The sequence below is a fragment of the Dromiciops gliroides genome, chromosome 3, assembly GCF_019393635.1.
Source record: "Dromiciops gliroides isolate mDroGli1 chromosome 3, mDroGli1.pri, whole genome shotgun sequence".
Classification (NCBI taxonomy): domain Eukaryota; kingdom Metazoa; phylum Chordata; class Mammalia; order Microbiotheria; family Microbiotheriidae; genus Dromiciops; species Dromiciops gliroides.
In genome coordinates this window covers 337,038,833-337,056,988 of record NC_057863.1, presented here as the reverse complement: position 1 = coordinate 337,056,988, position 18,156 = coordinate 337,038,833, and the positions used below count along the sequence as shown (strand labels likewise).

The 18,156-nt window shown below is 41.6% G+C and overlaps 1 protein-coding gene across 11 annotated transcripts in view; it reads right to left on the bottom strand.

Annotated features, from left to right (window-relative positions):
* Positions 1–18,156, bottom strand: part of KALRN (kalirin RhoGEF kinase) — a 991,119-nt gene that overhangs the window by 327,080 nt on the left and 645,883 nt on the right. For all 11 annotated transcript variants that reach the window (XM_043992602.1, XM_043992601.1, XM_043992603.1 and 8 more), the window contains 3 exons: positions 11,077–11,146; positions 4,969–5,058; positions 3,240–3,332 (listed from right to left, as the gene is read on the bottom strand). In XM_043992602.1, coding sequence (XP_043848537.1) covers positions 3,240–3,332; positions 4,969–5,058; positions 11,077–11,146 — 253 coding nt within the window. The remainder of the gene's footprint in view (positions 1–3,239; positions 3,333–4,968; positions 5,059–11,076; positions 11,147–18,156) is intronic.

Sequence of the window (18,156 nt, the reverse complement as noted above, 5' to 3'; positions counted from 1 at the left end):
AGGAAGCTGAGGGTTGTATCAATTAGATGACTTGCTTAAGATCACATAGTTGGTAGAGTTAGAATTTGAACCTAGGTCTCCTGACTTCAATTTTACACTCCTTGTCAATTTCACTTGGCTATAGTTGATTTGGCATCATTGTATTATACAGAAACTTTAATATTTCCCTCACTTCACTGATTGTTTTTCCCCCTTTACTTTGAAAACAAATTTCATCCTCTGGTAATTTGATACTATTAGGGGAACTTCTCAGGCAGAAATAATGGGAAAATATGTATTTATTTAGAACAGAATATGCCAATGAGTTTAACCTACTGGTCTACCAGTAATGAGCAGTGAGTTCTCTCCAGGTTTCTCCTCCTGGTAAGGAACCACTACATATTTCATCAAGAACCCAACAGGAAAACTGTGGCAAATGAAGTAATTTGTGCAGTGAATATCAAACTCCCTAATGGACATATAGCTCCCCTTCTTGTATTGCATCTGAAGTCTTTCATCCATTGACAGAGATTATCACTAATTAAAAGTCAAGTTACTGGGAACAAAAATTACTTCAATGATGGAAACCCCAGAGTCTATTTGTAAAAAACCTTCTTATTTATTATTGATGTTAATAGTTCAGTAAACCATTTTCCCCTTTTATTCAGCTGGAACTTTTGCTATAGACTTAAAGCAGCCTTTAAAAATATCTCACAGTAGCTTTTGGCAAGGATTCCATTTGTTTTCTCCAAGCCACCGCCAGATCATCCATTTCAATTCAATTGACATTTCTTAAATCCCTGTTACATTCCAGGTAGGGCAGCTAGGTGGCGCAGTGCATAGAGTGAGAGTCATGGAGTCATGAAGATCTGTGTTGAAATCCAGGCTCAGACACTTGCTAGCTATGTGACCCTGAGCAAGACACTTTACCCTGTTTGCCTCAGTTTCCTCAACTGCAAAATGAGTTGGAGAAGGAAATGGTAAACCATTCCACTATCTTTGCCAAGAAAGTCCCAAAAGGGGTTGTAAAAGAGTTGGGCATGACTGAAAAATGACAACAATAACATTCAAGGTACTATAGAGTTACCCTGCTTACTTTCCTAGTGCCTGCTTTTCTCTCCTAGTTAACCAAGCTGACATCCTCAATTTTCTGTATTTTTTTCTCTTCCAGAACCCCACCTCTAGCCTGCTTTGACTATGCCTTTCTCATTCCCTATCATAGAATTCCAGGGAAACATAACACAAGGGGAAAGAAAAGCAGAGGTAAAGTCAATGACATTTATTTTAGACATGGTGCCTTATTTCTTTTAGTCGCAGGGCAAGCTGAATCAGCTCTATAATCCTAAAAATGAAAGATTTCTAGAATTATTTTCAGTAATGTGTGTTGTTAAATTAAAATCTGAAAGCCTCAGACCTTTTGTAGAAATAATAATGTTAATAATAATTGATGGTTTTCCTTCATATAGCCCTTTAAGATCTAGAATGCTTGTTCCTGACAACAATCTGTGGAAGATAGTGAAAGCAATATAAATCCCCATTTTACAGATGAATTTCAAAGAAGTTAAGTAACTTTCCTAGAGTCACACAGATAGCGTCTGAAGAAAAGAGAAGGGTGGTAGGTGAAGATAATGTACAGTCCGTCTCCTAGATCCAAACTTTGTAATCAAAGAGAACAAATCTCTGTCCCCCCTCACTCTCATCCTGAAGACCACTTGCCTCCCCAACTTATTTTGTATTCTTTTCCTTGATTTTATCATAGGACCACACTTCCACCTATTGAGAGTGCCTTATGATATCAATTGTGAGCAAATTAATCATGAATCATGACCCTTTTCTAGACATCTGGACCCTTTTCCAGGCCAACTGTTCATTGGGAGGTAGGACAACATTTTAAAAAAAAACCTTTCCCTTGAAGGATGAGCTGGAGCCACCAGTTGTTAATGCTCCTTCCCTCCTCCTCAAATTCATAAAAAAACATACTTATCTGTTCACATTATGCTGTATCCCCCAGAAGAATGTAAACTTCTTGAGGACAGGAACTGTTTCCTTTTTGTTTTTGTAAACCCAGTGACTAAGGTTTACAATGAACTGAATTCTCAGGGTTCAGAGTTTCTTTTGGAACTTCCTCCCACATTCCCTCACCTTAACCCAAAGGTTCAACTGGATCTGAAAGGCAGCCTGCAAAGTAGTTACCAGACAAAATGGGAAGAGAGTCTATCCTGGCATTTCAAGAAATGACCTGGGTAAAAATCATGGAACTTTGAGTATATATTTTCCCAGGCTCCTGGGAGAGTAATATATTTATTAGATCATAAAATTGGTTATTTTCCCTGTGGAATAATAAGTTTAAATTGCCTTGCTCTCAAAGGGAAACACAGTAGATGAGGATTGTTCTTATTTCAACAGCTCCCAGAGAACTTAAAGAACACTCTCCCCCACTGCCAGGTTCATTGCTAAAAAGCTCTGTGCTTGACAAATATAGAAATTAGGCAAAAACTATTGACACCCCGATTCCTGGTCTCAGGAAAGCTGTCCTTGGTCCTGAACCCAAGTTCTTGAGTCCCTTGGAAGCAATGTGACTGTGAATATTGTGCCAGAGAAGAGAGAGAGGGTTATGTAGCAAACCACCATACAAGGTGGCCTCCCTAGGGGGTATTGCACTACACAGTACAGGAAGCTCTCTTCCAGGGAAAGCCACAGCCTCCTTTCTTCCTATGTTTCCAACACAAAATATCCTTGAAAGAGGAAAAAGTAGCCTAGAACTAAATCTTGGCAGTTTCTGAATTGCTAATTTGGGATTGAAGCTAGAAAGGATCTTGGGTTGGGTACTTTCCCATCATTAGTTGTTGTCATTTTTCCATTGTTCTCAAAGAAGATAATGACATCAGGAGATGATGACATGACTTACAGTGAACTGGAGTGATGTGAGGCAGGGCTGTGCAAAGTCACCAGCCTCACTTTATCCTCCGGAGCCATCTGGGTCCAGTGACAAGACATAGATCAGGATGACTGGAGATAGTCCCAGATGTTTGAGGAAATTGGGCTTACGTGATTTTCCCAGGGTCAGAAGCTACTAGTGTCAAGTGTCTGATGCCAGAATTGAACTCCAGTCCTCCTGACTCCAAGGCCAGAGCTCTATCCACTGTGCCATCTAGATGCCCTTCTATCACTATGATTAATGTTCAGATACCTGATCCTATGTATTAGGTGACAGGTGGGGGTAAAGGGAAATGAGATGAAGCTAGAAGAATGGTGGGTACCTTCAGGAGCAGTTGGTACTTAGTGATCCTCTGGACGGGCTTGATTAAGTAGGAAGAGATAGAGTTGGCTAGTCCATGCCGCTGCTGGATTTCCTATAAGGAAGCATATAAAGCAAATTAGATGTATGTGGAAAGCAGAGAGAGAAGAAAGAAAGAGGAGAGAGAAGAAAGAAAGAGGGGAGAGAGAGAGAGAGAGAGAGAGAGAGAGAGAGAGAAATATCAAAGAGAAGAAAAACATGCATTTCAGTGGGAGAGAGGAAAAGGGGAAGAACTGTTAAGAACATAGAATACATAGAATAGGTTAATTCCATGGCACAGCTGCCACTTCTTGTCATTGTAGGAACCTGGAGGACAAGGGCCCAGAATATTTAGTATTTTCTCTCTCCGGTCCTCTGTCCAATAAATTCCTGTCTCCTATTCTTCCCCCAATCCCTTATTCAGAACTGCTAAAACCCCTCTTCCCAAACTCTACTCCCTATTTTTTCACCCACATTCAGCTTATCCCTACTTCCTCCCCAAATCTTATTTGTCCACCTCTGCCCTTTCCTTCCATGTTTTCCTCTGTAACCACCACATAGTTGCTATCAAACTCCCCTTTACCCTAGACGTCCTGTGTCCATCTTGTATTTATACAAATATGACTCCCTCTGGGAGACATCTCCACCAATACACAGCACTCCTTTCATGATTCCCTGACACAAGAGAGTAGGAATACTCCTTCCAACTTCTGGACCCTCCCTTCAATGCTGTCACTAAGACAATTCTTCTCCTTTGAGGTTCACTCGACCTATCCATAGTGCCCATTTCAGATCCTTGCCAGGGTCACCTATCTACCTCCACATCACCTTTCCTTCTTTCTCAAGGAGTTCAGAACATAGGCCACCACATTTCTCTTTACCTCAAAATCTGTGCTCATATTAAGGTACTTCAAGATACATGCTTCTATGACCCACAATGCACTGTTCATTCACCAACCTCTTCAAATTCCACTGAATTAAGCTTTTATTCTATTTCAACAAACCTCAGGGATGGCCATGCTTGGGGTCTTACCATTCATTATAATTGTTCTGCTTAAATGACTGTGAACCCTGAAATTCCACTGTCTGATCAGAACTTTGTATCCTTCTCTCCTTTTAATTGTCTACTCGTACCTTTTGTGTATACACACTATGATCTTCAGTGCCTTTCCCCTCTCTTTGTTCTCCAAATGAGGGGAAGACTAGAAGTCCTGTGGGTGATAAAATTATAAAGGTATTGGCACTTGCTAGTCAGACTATTGGATTTTTATGGGGCTTTGCCATATAACCATTTGGAGCTCTAGAAAATACATCCTGTCCTGTCTCACGCCAGAGAGCTCTTCTTGGGGGGGGTGTGTGTGATGGGGACAAAACAGCTTAATCAATAGCTTCCTTTAAGCTTCCTTTTGACTGATGGTTGGAGAGGTGTGGTGTGGGAGGAAAGAGGCTCATTAGCCAGATTAAAACAGCATCTAGGACAGCCACAAGGTAGTGATAAAAGGGTTGGCTGGATGAACACACCTTAATGCTCCCTTACTTTATCTTGCTGGGTATATCTTAATGCTCCAGCCCCTTGGAGGTAGGTTTGCAAGAAGTGTAAGAATAAAAAGACACATATTTCCCTCATTCCTCCCACCCCCCCCCCCCCCGCAACCCCGTCCCAAAGGACAAAGGATTTCCACCCTGCCCATACACTGGAAAGAACATCTTACATCAAAGAAGGTGCCTGCATGCTCCAGGATCAACTGACTGGAATCAGGCTTGTTTTTACAGTAGGTGACATACATCTGGAATTTGTCTGCCTGGAAAAACCAACCACAAGGAAAATCATAGATAAACATTTTGTAGTCTTCTGCCCTAAAAACATATAATAGGAAGATTGACTGACATCCATGGACATTGGATGGCTTTTATATATGGCTTTACATGGAGGCAGGGGAATGGATGAATTGACTTCTAGGACATCCTTTCAGTCTGAGGATGTCCCCCTAAAACACACACACACACACACACACACACACACACACACACTCCATTTTCCATCTCTGCACTCAAGTGAGAGCAGCATCTACAGGTCAACTCTCAGTTATCCTTATGTAAATAATCTGTGGCCAAACTTACCACTCTCAACATGCTTCTGGGATACTTTTTCTATGCAATCAATTTGAATGCTCAGGAAATGTGAACTAATTAAAAAAAAATGTTTATACATTTGAGTTAAATTTTATTTTTGGACTAATTTTAATATCATTCTAATTCAGATATCATTAGGAAAGTGAATCAGTTAATAAAAAAAGCTAAACAGTATTGGTATGGGGATTTTCCACTGTTTTTATTTATCCATAATATCACTTCCCATTGGTAGATAACTGAGAGATGACTGTGTTTGTGGCAAACAGGGAAACCAAAGAGTGAAAAAAAAGAAGCATGGCAGCTCTTCTTGAGTTGCATTTGATATCACTGCTGACGGCCAGAGAACAAGGTATCAGCGTAGTGCTTGGCTTAACAAATCATGAAACTATTTTGTTTTCCTTTAAATCAAAGATAGTCATGAACAATGCAGGGGAAAGGGAGCAGGTGGAGCTGAAGCTAAGGTTTGAGATCAGCCACTTACCCTCTTGGGGTCTCTGTTTCCCTCTTCTGTAAAATGAGGGAGTTGGTCTGGAATGTATGCTATCTGCAATCCCTTTGATAGCTATCATGTGACGATGACCCCCTAGGTCTACTGCACTTCTAAAATCTATGATCCTATTAGCGGGAGGACTAGGCAGATCACTCCACTAGTCCTCAGTTTTCTTCTCTACAAAATGGGGTTAATATCGCTTTCCAACTACACTGTAAAATTGTTATGAGATCATAATTGTGGCTTCAGATGTGGCAAACTCTGAAAAGTAACCAGATGTATGCAAATGAAAGGTATTATTCATTACTAGTACGTGAGGGCCTTATTACTGTTCTCTATTTCTATTTGGATCCAGTCAATTGAACTTTATATCCTCACAGAAGCTCCCTAGGGACCTCTGCAGTTGTCTGCACTCACATTAATGAGCATGAGCCCAGGATAATGTGGAGTCAAAAAAATTCAGGAGCTCATTTTGTGCATTTCTTTATAAAGCAGAACCTGGGAGAGAGGGAGAGTCTACTGGTGTGGTTGGTGACAACAGTTATCAAAAGAGGTGAGTTTTAAGAGAGCTGACCCATTGGGAGTCTACAAAGAGATCACCCTCTTATTATCTGTATGTTGTGACTCCTGTATGTGGATTGGATTCTCTGGCATGTAGGGAGCATCTAAAATGCTTGTTGAATGAATGAATCATTGTGAACACAACAAAGGGGCTCTAGACATCGGCAGGAACAAGTACAGGCTAGTCAGACCCTCTCCTAAGATAGTTTGTTATCCAGGTCAAGAGGTTACTTTACTTCTCACTTCTTCTCATCTATAAGATGGGGGAAAATCCTTTCCTACCTAATCTACATGGTTGTCAAAAGGATAAAATGATATCATTGATGGGAAACTAGCATCTATCAGGACTTCTTTACCTTTTTTCACATCCTGCTCCCCTTTGACAGTCTAGTGAAGCCTATGAATCTCTTTTCAAAATAATGTTTTAAATGCATAAAATAAAATACATAGGGTTACAAAGGAAAACAATTGTGTGTGTTTCTATATATGTGTGTGTGTGTGTGTGTATTTAAATTTATTAACCCTAAGTTAGAAACCCTTTATCTAGATAAATAAACATCCAGATCATTATTTCCTAGGGTTAACTATATTAAAGAATGGCAAAATGTCCCAGTTTTCTACCATGAGCCCCATACCCATTAATTAACCTGTTACTCTGGTTAGATACTCTTAATTGCTCAGATGTGTGGGTTTTGAGGACCAAGCTGGGGTTTCAAGAAACAAAGTGCTAGGAGAAGGAAATATCAGTTTTTAAAGTTTAGTTTTAAGAAATAAAAACCTTGGTAGAAAATAATCATGATAACTAGCATTAATGTAGTACTTTAACATCTTCAAAGCACTTCCTATGTGCTATCTCATTTAACCCTTACCAAACCCTGAGAGCTAAGAGCTGTTGTTATCCCCAATTTACAGATGAAGAAACTTAGGCTGAGAGAGCTTAAATGACTTATCCAGTGTCTGGTCATTGTTTGATACAGGATTCGAACTCAAGTCTTCCTGATTCAAAGTTTAGTGTTTAAATCCATGCCCTTCCATGCCCCCCCACCCCATCCCCGCCACTTAGCTGCCATACAAATATTTTGAGAACTAGTACAAAATATACCAAGGGCTGGAATTAGGGAAACAAGGGCTTAGGCAAGCATAATAACTAAAAACCAAGGGCCAGAAAGGTAAAAATGGAAGGCTAACTAATTCGGGGACGTTGTTACAGCTGGGTTTAGCTGGTTTGGCAACATCTTGGGATAAGGTAAACTATTGGTGTTCCTATATTCTGTGCCATCAGTTTTACATTCTTCTCTTAGTTGTTAGTTGCTGTTTTTACTATTGGTGTAGGGAACTTCCAGCAACAAAGCTTCCTCTATCAATGTAGATCTTCACACGTACAGATCTGTACCTTCTATAGTCTTCGAGAGTAGCCTGAGGCACTGAGAGGTTCAATGACTTGCCCAGGGTGGTACAGCCAGTCTTAATTAGAAGAAAGAGTTGTATCCAGGGGTGGCTGGTCCTGTCTTGGAAATTCCTACATGGCCTCTCATAGCTGCTAGTAAAATCATTTTTAAAAGTACCCAATTTCAGGGGGCATCTAGGTGGCACAGTGGATAGAGCACCAGCCCAGGATTCAGGAGGACCTGAGTTCAAATCCGGCCTCAGACGCTTGACCCTGGGCAAGTCACTTAACCCTCATTGCCCCACAAAAACAACAACAACAAAAACTATCCAATTTCCACTGTCATGTATACTTGGCAAAACCCATACCCACTGCACAATCTTAGTTAATGGAGCTGACTGTTAACTGATGGAAATGAAGGGGGAAAAGGGATATCCAGCCGGGGCAGCTAGGTGGCGCAGTGGATAGAGCACCGGCCCTGGAGTCAGGAGGACCTGAGTTCAAATTTGGCCTCAGACACTTAACACTTACTAGCTGTGTGACCCTGGGCAAGTCACTTAACCCCAATTGCCTCACTTAAAAAAAAAACAAAAACAAAAGGACATCCAGCCTAGACTTGGGAGAATATGAGGAAGAATACAGGAACTTTGGAAACTAGACAAGGATTAGTGGGAGCAATAAAGATGTTGAGGCCTGCCAGACCAATAGCTCTGGGATAGGACTTATTGTTGTGAAGTTGTTTTTCAATTATTTCTGACTCTCTGTGACCCCATTTGGGGTTTTCTTGGAAAACATACTGGAGTTCTTTACCATTTCCTTTTCCAGCTCATTTTACAGATGAGGAAACTGAGGCAAACAGGGAGAAGTGATTTGCCCAGAGTCACACAACTAGTAAGTGTCTGAGGCTGGATTTGAACTCATGAAGATGAATCTTTCTGGTTCTGAGCCTGGTGCTTTATCCACTGTGCAACCCACTTGCCCTATGGTTCATTAGAAAGTAATGGGAAAAAAGCCCCAAATATCTCAGGTAGAACTGGCCCTGATGATTAGGTTCAAAAGCCATTCCTGGCTGAAATATATTTTTTTTACAGGATCATAAGGGAAACAGCCACTTAAGGATCTTCCTATATTCTTACTTATTAAAGCAGGTGATAGAGACAGTGACTGAAGGAAGAAGATGAGGTTTTGCTTCTCAAATGTTAGCTCCCTAAATAAGACCTGAATCTCCTGGGAACAGAGTAATACAGGGGCTAGAGACTCAGCCTGGAAGCCCTAGGTACAAGACCTGCCTCTGATATCTGCTGAGTGATCTGGGACAAATCCTGATTTCTATCTCTATCTAGAGATATCTATATTTACAGACTATGTGTGTATCTATATATTGATATCTATCTTCATTGATCTCAATATATCTATATCGATCTCTATTTCTACATAGATATAGCTCCATTTATCTAGCTAGCTAGCTAGCTAGCTAGCTACACACTTACACAGTCTATAAACTTTAGGGAAAGTGTAGACATGCATTGATATAGAAAACTCTCTTACCCAGGAGTTCCCTATGAGAATGGAATTACAGGTCCAGTTCCAAAAGTGCTATGACCAGAGTATATGCCTTCTAGACAGAGATAAACTGTCAGCTGTCAAGGTTTGGCTGACAACAGGGATAGGACCCAAGACCTTGGGACACCCAGAAGGAAGCACTGTCTGCCACGTGCACTTGTCAGACTCCACACCCAGCTCACACTTCTGGTCAGTGGAGTGAACTGTCAATGTGGAGGAATGCGAAGACTGCAAGAACACCACAGCTGAAAAGAAGCCTGATTCCTGTTTCATTAAAGAGCTAGTTTCTGGCCCTTATGAGCTGATTGGGCCTCTTTTCTGAATCTTACTGAGCAGTGTTGCCACAGAGCAGAAATGCAATGCAATTTCACAGTTATAGTACAGGGTGTCCCAAAAGTCTTAGTATGGGCATACACTTATTAAAGCTTGCTCAAACTTTTTAAAATTTAAAAACATTCACTGAGACATTTTGGGGCACCTTGAGCTTGCCTGCAGTGTTAAGATGGGATCCTCCTTTGCTAGGACATAGGACCCTGCCCTGAATGGGCTTATTGTATCATTTTCTTTCTTTCCTTCCTCCCTCCCTCCCCCCCTTTCTTTTTTTGTGGGGCAATGAGGGTTAAGTGACTTGCCCAGGGTTACATAGCTAGTAAGTGTCAAGTGTCTGAGGCTGGATTTGAACTCAGGTCCTCCTGAATCCAGGGCCGGTGTTTTATCCACTGCGCCATCTAGCTGCCCCCTTGTTGTATCATTTTGTGTGCCTCCTGGTGGATCAGCTGATTTGGGACCAGTATAAGGGGAATGTGTCTTGTCTTTGTGTTCTTGGGATGGGGGGAGTGGGCATTTTCTCAGGAACCTCACTGGTCTGTGTTTGTCTATGGGTAGCAAGAAGGAACTAGGAAATTCATTTAAACTGTTCAGATCGATAAGAGGGTGATAACTGCTGAGAAAAACTGGTCCTAGACTAGACTGACAAAGGTTCTTGTCTGTAAGAATAGTTGAGGTTCTCTCTGTTTCTGCTTTCAAAGGACTAGAGCAAAGGAAGAAGACAGTGCCCTTTCACAAATGAAGTAAGAGAGGTGGTTCACAAGTGACTTGCATTTATGAGCATAAGAACAATCTGCAAATATAGAAAAACACGACATTCTCCCACTCACTGGCCAAACACACCAAATTGGGGAATGACAAACTGGCCAGTTCCTACAAATGGAACTAGCTTAGGGAGGTTCTACATGTTTCCATGGAGGAGACACAAAATTAGGTTGAGTTGGAGAAAGATTTACGTGGATTGAAGAAGATGGACATTGTGTATGGTGAACAGGGATAGAGCACAGAAAAGTGATTTAGAAGCCTCTCATTTCTTCTAGGAGACAAGTCAATGAAATGCATTGTTCTTGTCCCTTGCTTTCCATGGGGGAGTGCCACTCTCCTTATACAATGGAGAAAACTAAGGTCTCAGAAATGAAAGGAACTTCTCCAGGTAACACAAGAAGCACCAGTTCTCTTTGTCCCATGTTCTGTCCCTCAAGGAATCTATGGCCCATCCGTAAACATTTTATCTTAAGGTAGATTGGCAGTGACCCAGCTTGCATGACCGTCACAGTATGGATGACATGAGGCCCTGTCCCTTGACCCTGTCTGGAATCTGAAAGAACAGTAGGATGAAAGATATTTAAGGTGCATTACCCAGGTGACAAAGCAGTGTCCCACATCCTCGGGCAACTGTTCATACTTCTCCAGTTCTTTGAGGAAGATGCTGCAATGAGAAAGAGAGGTCAAATCAGACATCCCACACATGTGAGTCTCAAAGAGAACCATATCAAGAATTAGACTGGATAATCAATCTGGATAATCTATTTTGTAAACATTGTGGGATAAGATTTTTAACCTTAGAGGGTCATGGTCAAGAGCCTGGATATTAATGTAGTCCAACCCTTCATTTTATAGATGAGGGATTGAAGTCCAGAGAGGTTGAAAGACTTCTGGAAGGGGTCAAATAAGTCCTAAGTGACAGATGGGATTTGAACCCACATCCGCTGACTCAACAGCTCTTTCTGCTGTACCATACTGCACCTCCCCTTTACCCCATACATGCTTCTGAAGCTTTCTTTCCACCATCAGTCAGTGGGAGCTGAAGAAATATAAATTCAATTCAATAAAAGTGTGAGTTAGGGAACAGCTAGGAAGGGGGGAAACCATATAATATATTCCACTGCTAATCAGAAATGATCATCTGCCATTTTAGGTTATCTCTGCTGTAAGTCTTTTTGATCGGTGGGAAGAAAAAAGCTGACTGTATTCATTCCAAATTGAAATATCAACAAGTGAAGCCCTGTATGCTCAGGGAATACAGACTTGTTTGAACATAAGCTGAAGCCACCCATCATCAGGAGGGGGAAAAAAAGAAGGAAAAAGAAAACCAAAGAAAAGAGAGCAGAAGGTAAGGGAAAGGGGAAAAAATCAGCATTCAAAAGAAAACATAATGGATTTTTGGTTTATTCACAGTTTTGGCTTTTTGGTGCCTCTGCTTCCCTCTGTTAGGAAAGGAAATTAAGTGATGACTGCATTGATTTGACTAATTCCACCTGCTGTAGGTGGCACCAATCTTCCTGGCAGCCTCTAATAGCTCTAGTGAGTGATAAAGTAATGAGTGTATTTGGATATCTCTCCTACGAGTGTCCTGGATTTCACTTGTTTGTTTGTTATGTTCCCTTTTCCACCCTCACATTGTTCTCAGTAAGTCCCATTGTGCTGTGGCACAATGGGGTACTTAATCAATACTCCTGATTTCTGCCCCTATATCTCACCCCTCCCATTAAATAGGAAGCCCCTACAAGGAGGAGGCTTCAGGTCCAGAATGGGGGCTAGAAGGCCCCAGGGAGAACAGAGGTTAGAATAGGCCCTTCCTACCCTTATGCTGGATTCCCTTAAGACTGCCAAGGTCAGAATCATAAGCTTATATTGTAGTTCCTGATCTAGACTTCCCTTCATTTCTGGGGTTTTAAGTCCCCAGACCTGGATTTAAATCCTAGCTCTGATATTTATAAGCATTGGATGTCACTTTGGGAAGATCACTTAAAATCACTGAGCCCACCTTTCATCATCTGATTGGTAACTCACCCAATATAACCAGAAGCCCCCAGATCTTGCTTCATGTCCCATTCAGCCATCCACCCAGGTATCTTGCCATCTGCCTCCTTCTGCAGCAGCAGCAGCAGCAGCAGCAGCAGCAGCAGCAGCAGCAGCAGCAGCAGCAGCAGCAGCAGCAGCAGCAGCAGCAGCAGCAGCAGCAGCAGCAGCAGCAGCAGCAGCAGCAGCAGCAGCAGCAGCGCCCCTCTCCCCCATCTCCCCTCTCCCCTCTCCCCATCTGGTAGGGGAGTTAATCCACTTAGTTTTGAAATTGACTTCAGCCTGAACTGTCCTGATTGGTGATTGACCAATGAGTGAGTAGAAACTCACCTAACTCAATAAATCGAGCCAGCTCCACACCCAACTTCACATCCTATCTACCTGAAACATTTTGTTTTGTTTTGTTTTTGTTTTTGTGGGGCAATGAGGGTTAAGTGACTTGCCCAGGGTCACATAACTAGTAAGTGTCAAGTGTCTGAGGCCAGATTTAAACTCAGGTCCTCTTGAATCCAGGGCCGGTGCTTTATCCACTGTGCCACCTAGCTGCCTTCTACCTGAAACATTTTGCCTTCTTTCCTGCTGCCTCATGTATTATGATTTCCTTCCCCCACCCTTTTCCATTTTTTTGCCCTGGTAACCATAATAAAATCAACATTAACATTTCTTCTGGGAAGGCTGTGACAAATGATTGCCCTATAGCTCCACTCACCATTCCTGAGACTCCCTCTGCCAAAACTCCCTTCTCTGGCCAACATTCTCCATATGTGGAGTTTCTTGGTTAGAGTGTAAGGTCCTTGAGGACAAGGGCTGTCTTGCTTTTGAATTGTATCCTCGGAGTTTAGCACAGTGCTTGACACATTTTGTTCAGTTGTTTCACTCATGTTTGACTCTCTGTGGCTATAATTTGGAGTTTTCTTGGCAAAGACTTTATTTATTTATTTATCTATCTATCTATCTATCTATCTATCTATCTATCTATCTATCTATCTATCTATCTATCTATTTATTTATTTATTTTGTGAGGCAATTGGGGTTAAGTGACTTGCCCAGGGTCACACAGCTAGTAAGTGTTAAGTGTCTGAGGCCGGATTTGAACTCAGGTCCTCCTGACTCCAGGGCCAGTGCTCTATCTACTGTGCCACCTAGCTGCCCCCAGTTCATTTTATAGATAAGAAAACTGAGGCAAAGTGACTTGCCCAGGGCCACACAGCTAGTGTGTCTAAAACTAGATTTGAATTCAGGAAAATAGGTCTTCCTGAGTCTAGGTCCAGTGCTCTAGTCACTGTGCCACTTAGTTCCCCATTTGGCACATAGTAGGTGCTTACTGTATGTTTTCTCCCAACTCATTCCTTCATCTCTAAAATGGAGATAATGATACTTGCCCCCCCCCACCTATTGATATGAAGAGCAACCACCACCACAATAATAATGGTAACCCAATGTTGTCTTTGAATGGGGCCATGTTTCAGTTCCTAATGATTATGGAGCTGTTCCCTGTATGAAACAAGGGCTTATATCATGTCTATCTTTATATTCCTACTACCTAGCAGGGTGCTTTATGCAGAGTAGATACTTAATAAACATTTATAAAATGGAATTGAAAAAATAATGTTTTTTAATTTTAGCCCAAATCTTCAATTTAGAACCAACAGGCCCTCTGATCTCATTGGAGTTTCCTTCTTTACTTGTTCTACAACTGTAGGGTAGTTATCTTAGTTATCTCAAACTTATTTATTTATTTATTTATTTATTTATTGGTGTGCAGGGCAATGACTTGCCCAAGGTCACACAGCTAGTACGTATCAACTGTCTGAGGCTGGATTTGAACTCAGGTCCTCCTGAATCCAGAGCCAGTGTTTTATCCACTGCGCCACCTGGCTGCCCCTTAAAGTTATTTTCAGAAAATAGAGGGGTAGCTAGGTAGTACAGTGAATAGAGCAACAGTCCTTGAGTCAGGAGGACCTGAATTCAAATCTGACCTCAGACACTTACTAGCTATGTGACCCTGGGTAAGTCACTTAACCCTGATAACTGCCCCCCAAAAGAAAAAGAAAATAGAGTGGCAGAACCACACCTGTGCTTTCACTGGTATACATAACTTCCAGATGAGAAAATTCTCTCTACCAAGACAGGTTGGCACCTTCTTTGCAATTTATCATCTTAAGAAGTTGCTTCAAGCTCTGGAGAGGTCAAATTGTTTGCCCAAGGTCACACAGCCAATATGTATCACAGGCGATGTTGGAACCCAGATCTTTCTGGCCTCAAGGCCGGTTCTTTTGTCCACTATGCCATGTTCCCCCTTAGCAAATGGGGGAAATGATTTTTAAAAAATCAGGAACTCATATAGGTGTTGAGAACAGCATTCTAAGGGACAATAACATGATCATCTCAAGTTGCACTCTGGATATCATGTTGAAAAGGATTGTCAAAAATACACCTTGTTTGCAAGAACTTCCAAAGAAAATTCACTGGATTTTGGGTTGAAAGAGCTGGGTTTGGGGCAGCTAGGTGGCACAGTGGATAAAGCACTGGCCTTGGATTCAGGAGGACCTGAGTTCAAATCCAGACTCAGACACTTGACACTTAATTAGCTGTGTGACCCTGGGCAAGTCACTTAACCCTCTTTGACCTGAAAAAAAGAAAGAAAGAAAGAAAGAAAGAAAGAAAGAAAGAAAGAAAGAAAGAAAGAAAGAAAGAAAGAAAGAAAGAAAGAAAGAAAGAAGGAAGGAAAGAAAGAGCTGGGTTTGAAACATAACTACCCCTTACTAGATCTGTGACCTTTGATATTGCCTAATTCTCTCAGGGTCTCAGTTTCCTCATCTGTGAAACAAGGAGACTGGCTTAGACGACCTCTAAATTTCTTTATGACATTAACTCTTCCTCATAGATATGCAGTCTGAAGGTTGACAAGCATCAAAATCTCCATGTAAATGGAGACTTCGGTGCATGAAATTCACTGTGAAACATTAATTTGGCCATAAAATGAAGGTCTGAGTGGAATAGTGTTTCATGATGAGCTCAGGCAGTCCTATTTTCAGTTTCTACCTCACTAATGTCAGTGACAGAACTAAACACAAATTAAATTTAACAGCATGAAATTCGCTGTTTGTCACAAGGGGGGCCATCCCTTGCCCTTTCATTCTTGCTAAGCTATCCCAGAAACACATGTAGAAGAAAGTACATACTTTTAATGAGTCCTAGGTTTTCATTTTTATGCTGCCCAATGTTACAGGCCAGGGCTTGTTGCTAGACACTCCTTTTCTGGGGATGGAGACCAGGAATAAGATCCTTTTTGGTCTGTACCAAACACAGCTGTTCCTTAAACAACATAATCAGGTGGGTCTAGGTTGGATCCAGAAGCCAAAAGCTTCATCACTGTTCTATACTTCTGTTTCTAGGATATATTGAATGTTGACTCTGGAACAGCACAAATCATGGAGCTGGACCCATAGCATCATCCGTGAACCTCCCAAACTAGCCAAAATATGTGATCTGAATTTCAGAGACCTGAATAAGAATTCCTCCCTTAATTAATATTGTTGCTGTTCAGTTGTTTTTCAGTTGTGTCCAAATTTTTTTGCAGCATTTGGGGTTAAGTGACTTGCCCACAGTCACACAGCTAGTAAGTGTCTGAATCTGAATTTGAATTTGAATTCAGGTTCTCTTGGCTCTAGGGCCGGTGCTCTATCCACTGTACCACCAAACTGCTCTGTGTCTGACTCTTCATGACCCTATTTGGAGTTTTCTTTGACAAAGATACTGGAGTGATTTACCATTTCCTGCTCATTTTACAGATGAGGAAACTGAGGAAAACAGAATGGAGTGATTTGCGCAGGGTCACACAGCTAAGAAGTGTCTGAGGCCAGATTTGAACTAAAGAAGATGAGCCTTCCTGACTCTGGGCTAGGTGCTCCATCCACTGCGCCACCTAGCTGACTAATACCCACCCCCCAAATGGCCATATATCCTTCAAAAAGCCATGTTGGCTCTCGGCATTTAGTCTTTTGCTTTCTAAATGCTCACAGATCATTCCCTTAATATGTCCTGGGAGTTTGCCAAGATTCAACATCAAGATCATGAGCCTATGGCCAAGCTCCCTGTCTTGAAAATTAGAACATTTACCTTTTTCCAGTCCTGCAGCACTTCTTCCACTCCCCAGTACCTTTCAAAACATCACTCATAGTTCCCTAGCATTCACATCTGACAGTTCTTTTCAGTCCTGTAATTCTCTCACCCCAGGATATAGCTAATTTGGGCTTGATCACCTGTACTACCTGGTATTCTCTCACTATCTGCTTGTATATCTTGGATTTCAACCTCTAGCCTAATTTTAGAAGCTTTCTCCCATAGCCAATCAACTCTTAGCTCTTCTCCTTTCTCAATTTTGTATTACTTTTCTGTTCCCATTGGTCCCCCAGAAATCCTCATAAATGCCTCCCCATCTTTGCTCCTGATGGGAGGTTTGCTTGCTCATGTGCCTTTGATTGGAAATTAGAAACTTCCTATCAAAACCCCATTGAAAACTGAAGCTCTACACAACTATTGTCTACTGGAGGGAGCCTCCAGCAGAATTCAAGACCTGCGGAGGGAAAGACCCAAGGCATGGGCCGAGTCCCTGCTGTTAGCCCCACTGGGACTTGTTGCCTATTTTCACCACTCATTCTCTCCACACTTCTATTCGCTCATCACCACTTAGAGGCTTATCTGAAAAATGATATTCCAGCTCTGCTCCTTCTGTTAACATGCTTAAAAATTCTGGGTAGTTGTGGCTGAAATAATGAACTCAATCCCTGCAGCCCCAGAAACACAGCAGGCAGGTCCCTGATGAACCTATCATTGGCTTATGAGGCATCACCTGTTCTTCCTTTTGCATCCAAACCTCACAGCACCCTATTCTCCCTAATCAAGTGGCCCTGCAGTACAATGAAAAATTATGTATCCCCACGGGGTCTAATACAAAATTCTTGCATAAAGACCAGTGATTTTGTTGCTGACAAGGAATGTGTAACAAAAGGAGGCACATATGACATTCAGCTCTGGCTTGTGCCTAGAGGTAAGGCTTCATAACTGTTCAGGGATGTGGATCCATCATTCAAAGTTCTCATCACCTTCTAAATCTAAACTTGGACCACTGGTAATATTGGGTTTACTTCTTCATTTGTAGCTTCAGGCATTTGAGGATGTAAATAAGTCTAATCAACATCATCTTTACCTTCTTTGGGCAAATGTGGTAGGTTTGAACAGAAGTGCGGCTTTGTTCCTGAGATTGATTGAAGATTATGGAGCGTTTAAACATGGTTTTTCTAGCTACTTTTAGTCTACTTCTTAAGGACCTCATTTATATGAAAAATTGTATTTAATATGTGGAGATGAATTGAGCATAGGATAGGAGTATCATTTTTCTTCTTCCAGAACAGACAGTTAGATATAAAGCTCTTGGAGAATTATTAAGACTTAAGAGATGTCACTGACACATCCAATAACTATGAGGCAATATTTCATACAAAAGCTTGGGCAGCGGGAGAGTGTTTCCTCATGATCTTGCACAGTGCCCTGGACAAAGAAACTTGGACACTGTTTGATACAAATGTTGTATAAGGTTTGTCAGAAGAAATACCACTCTTCGGGGCAGCTAGG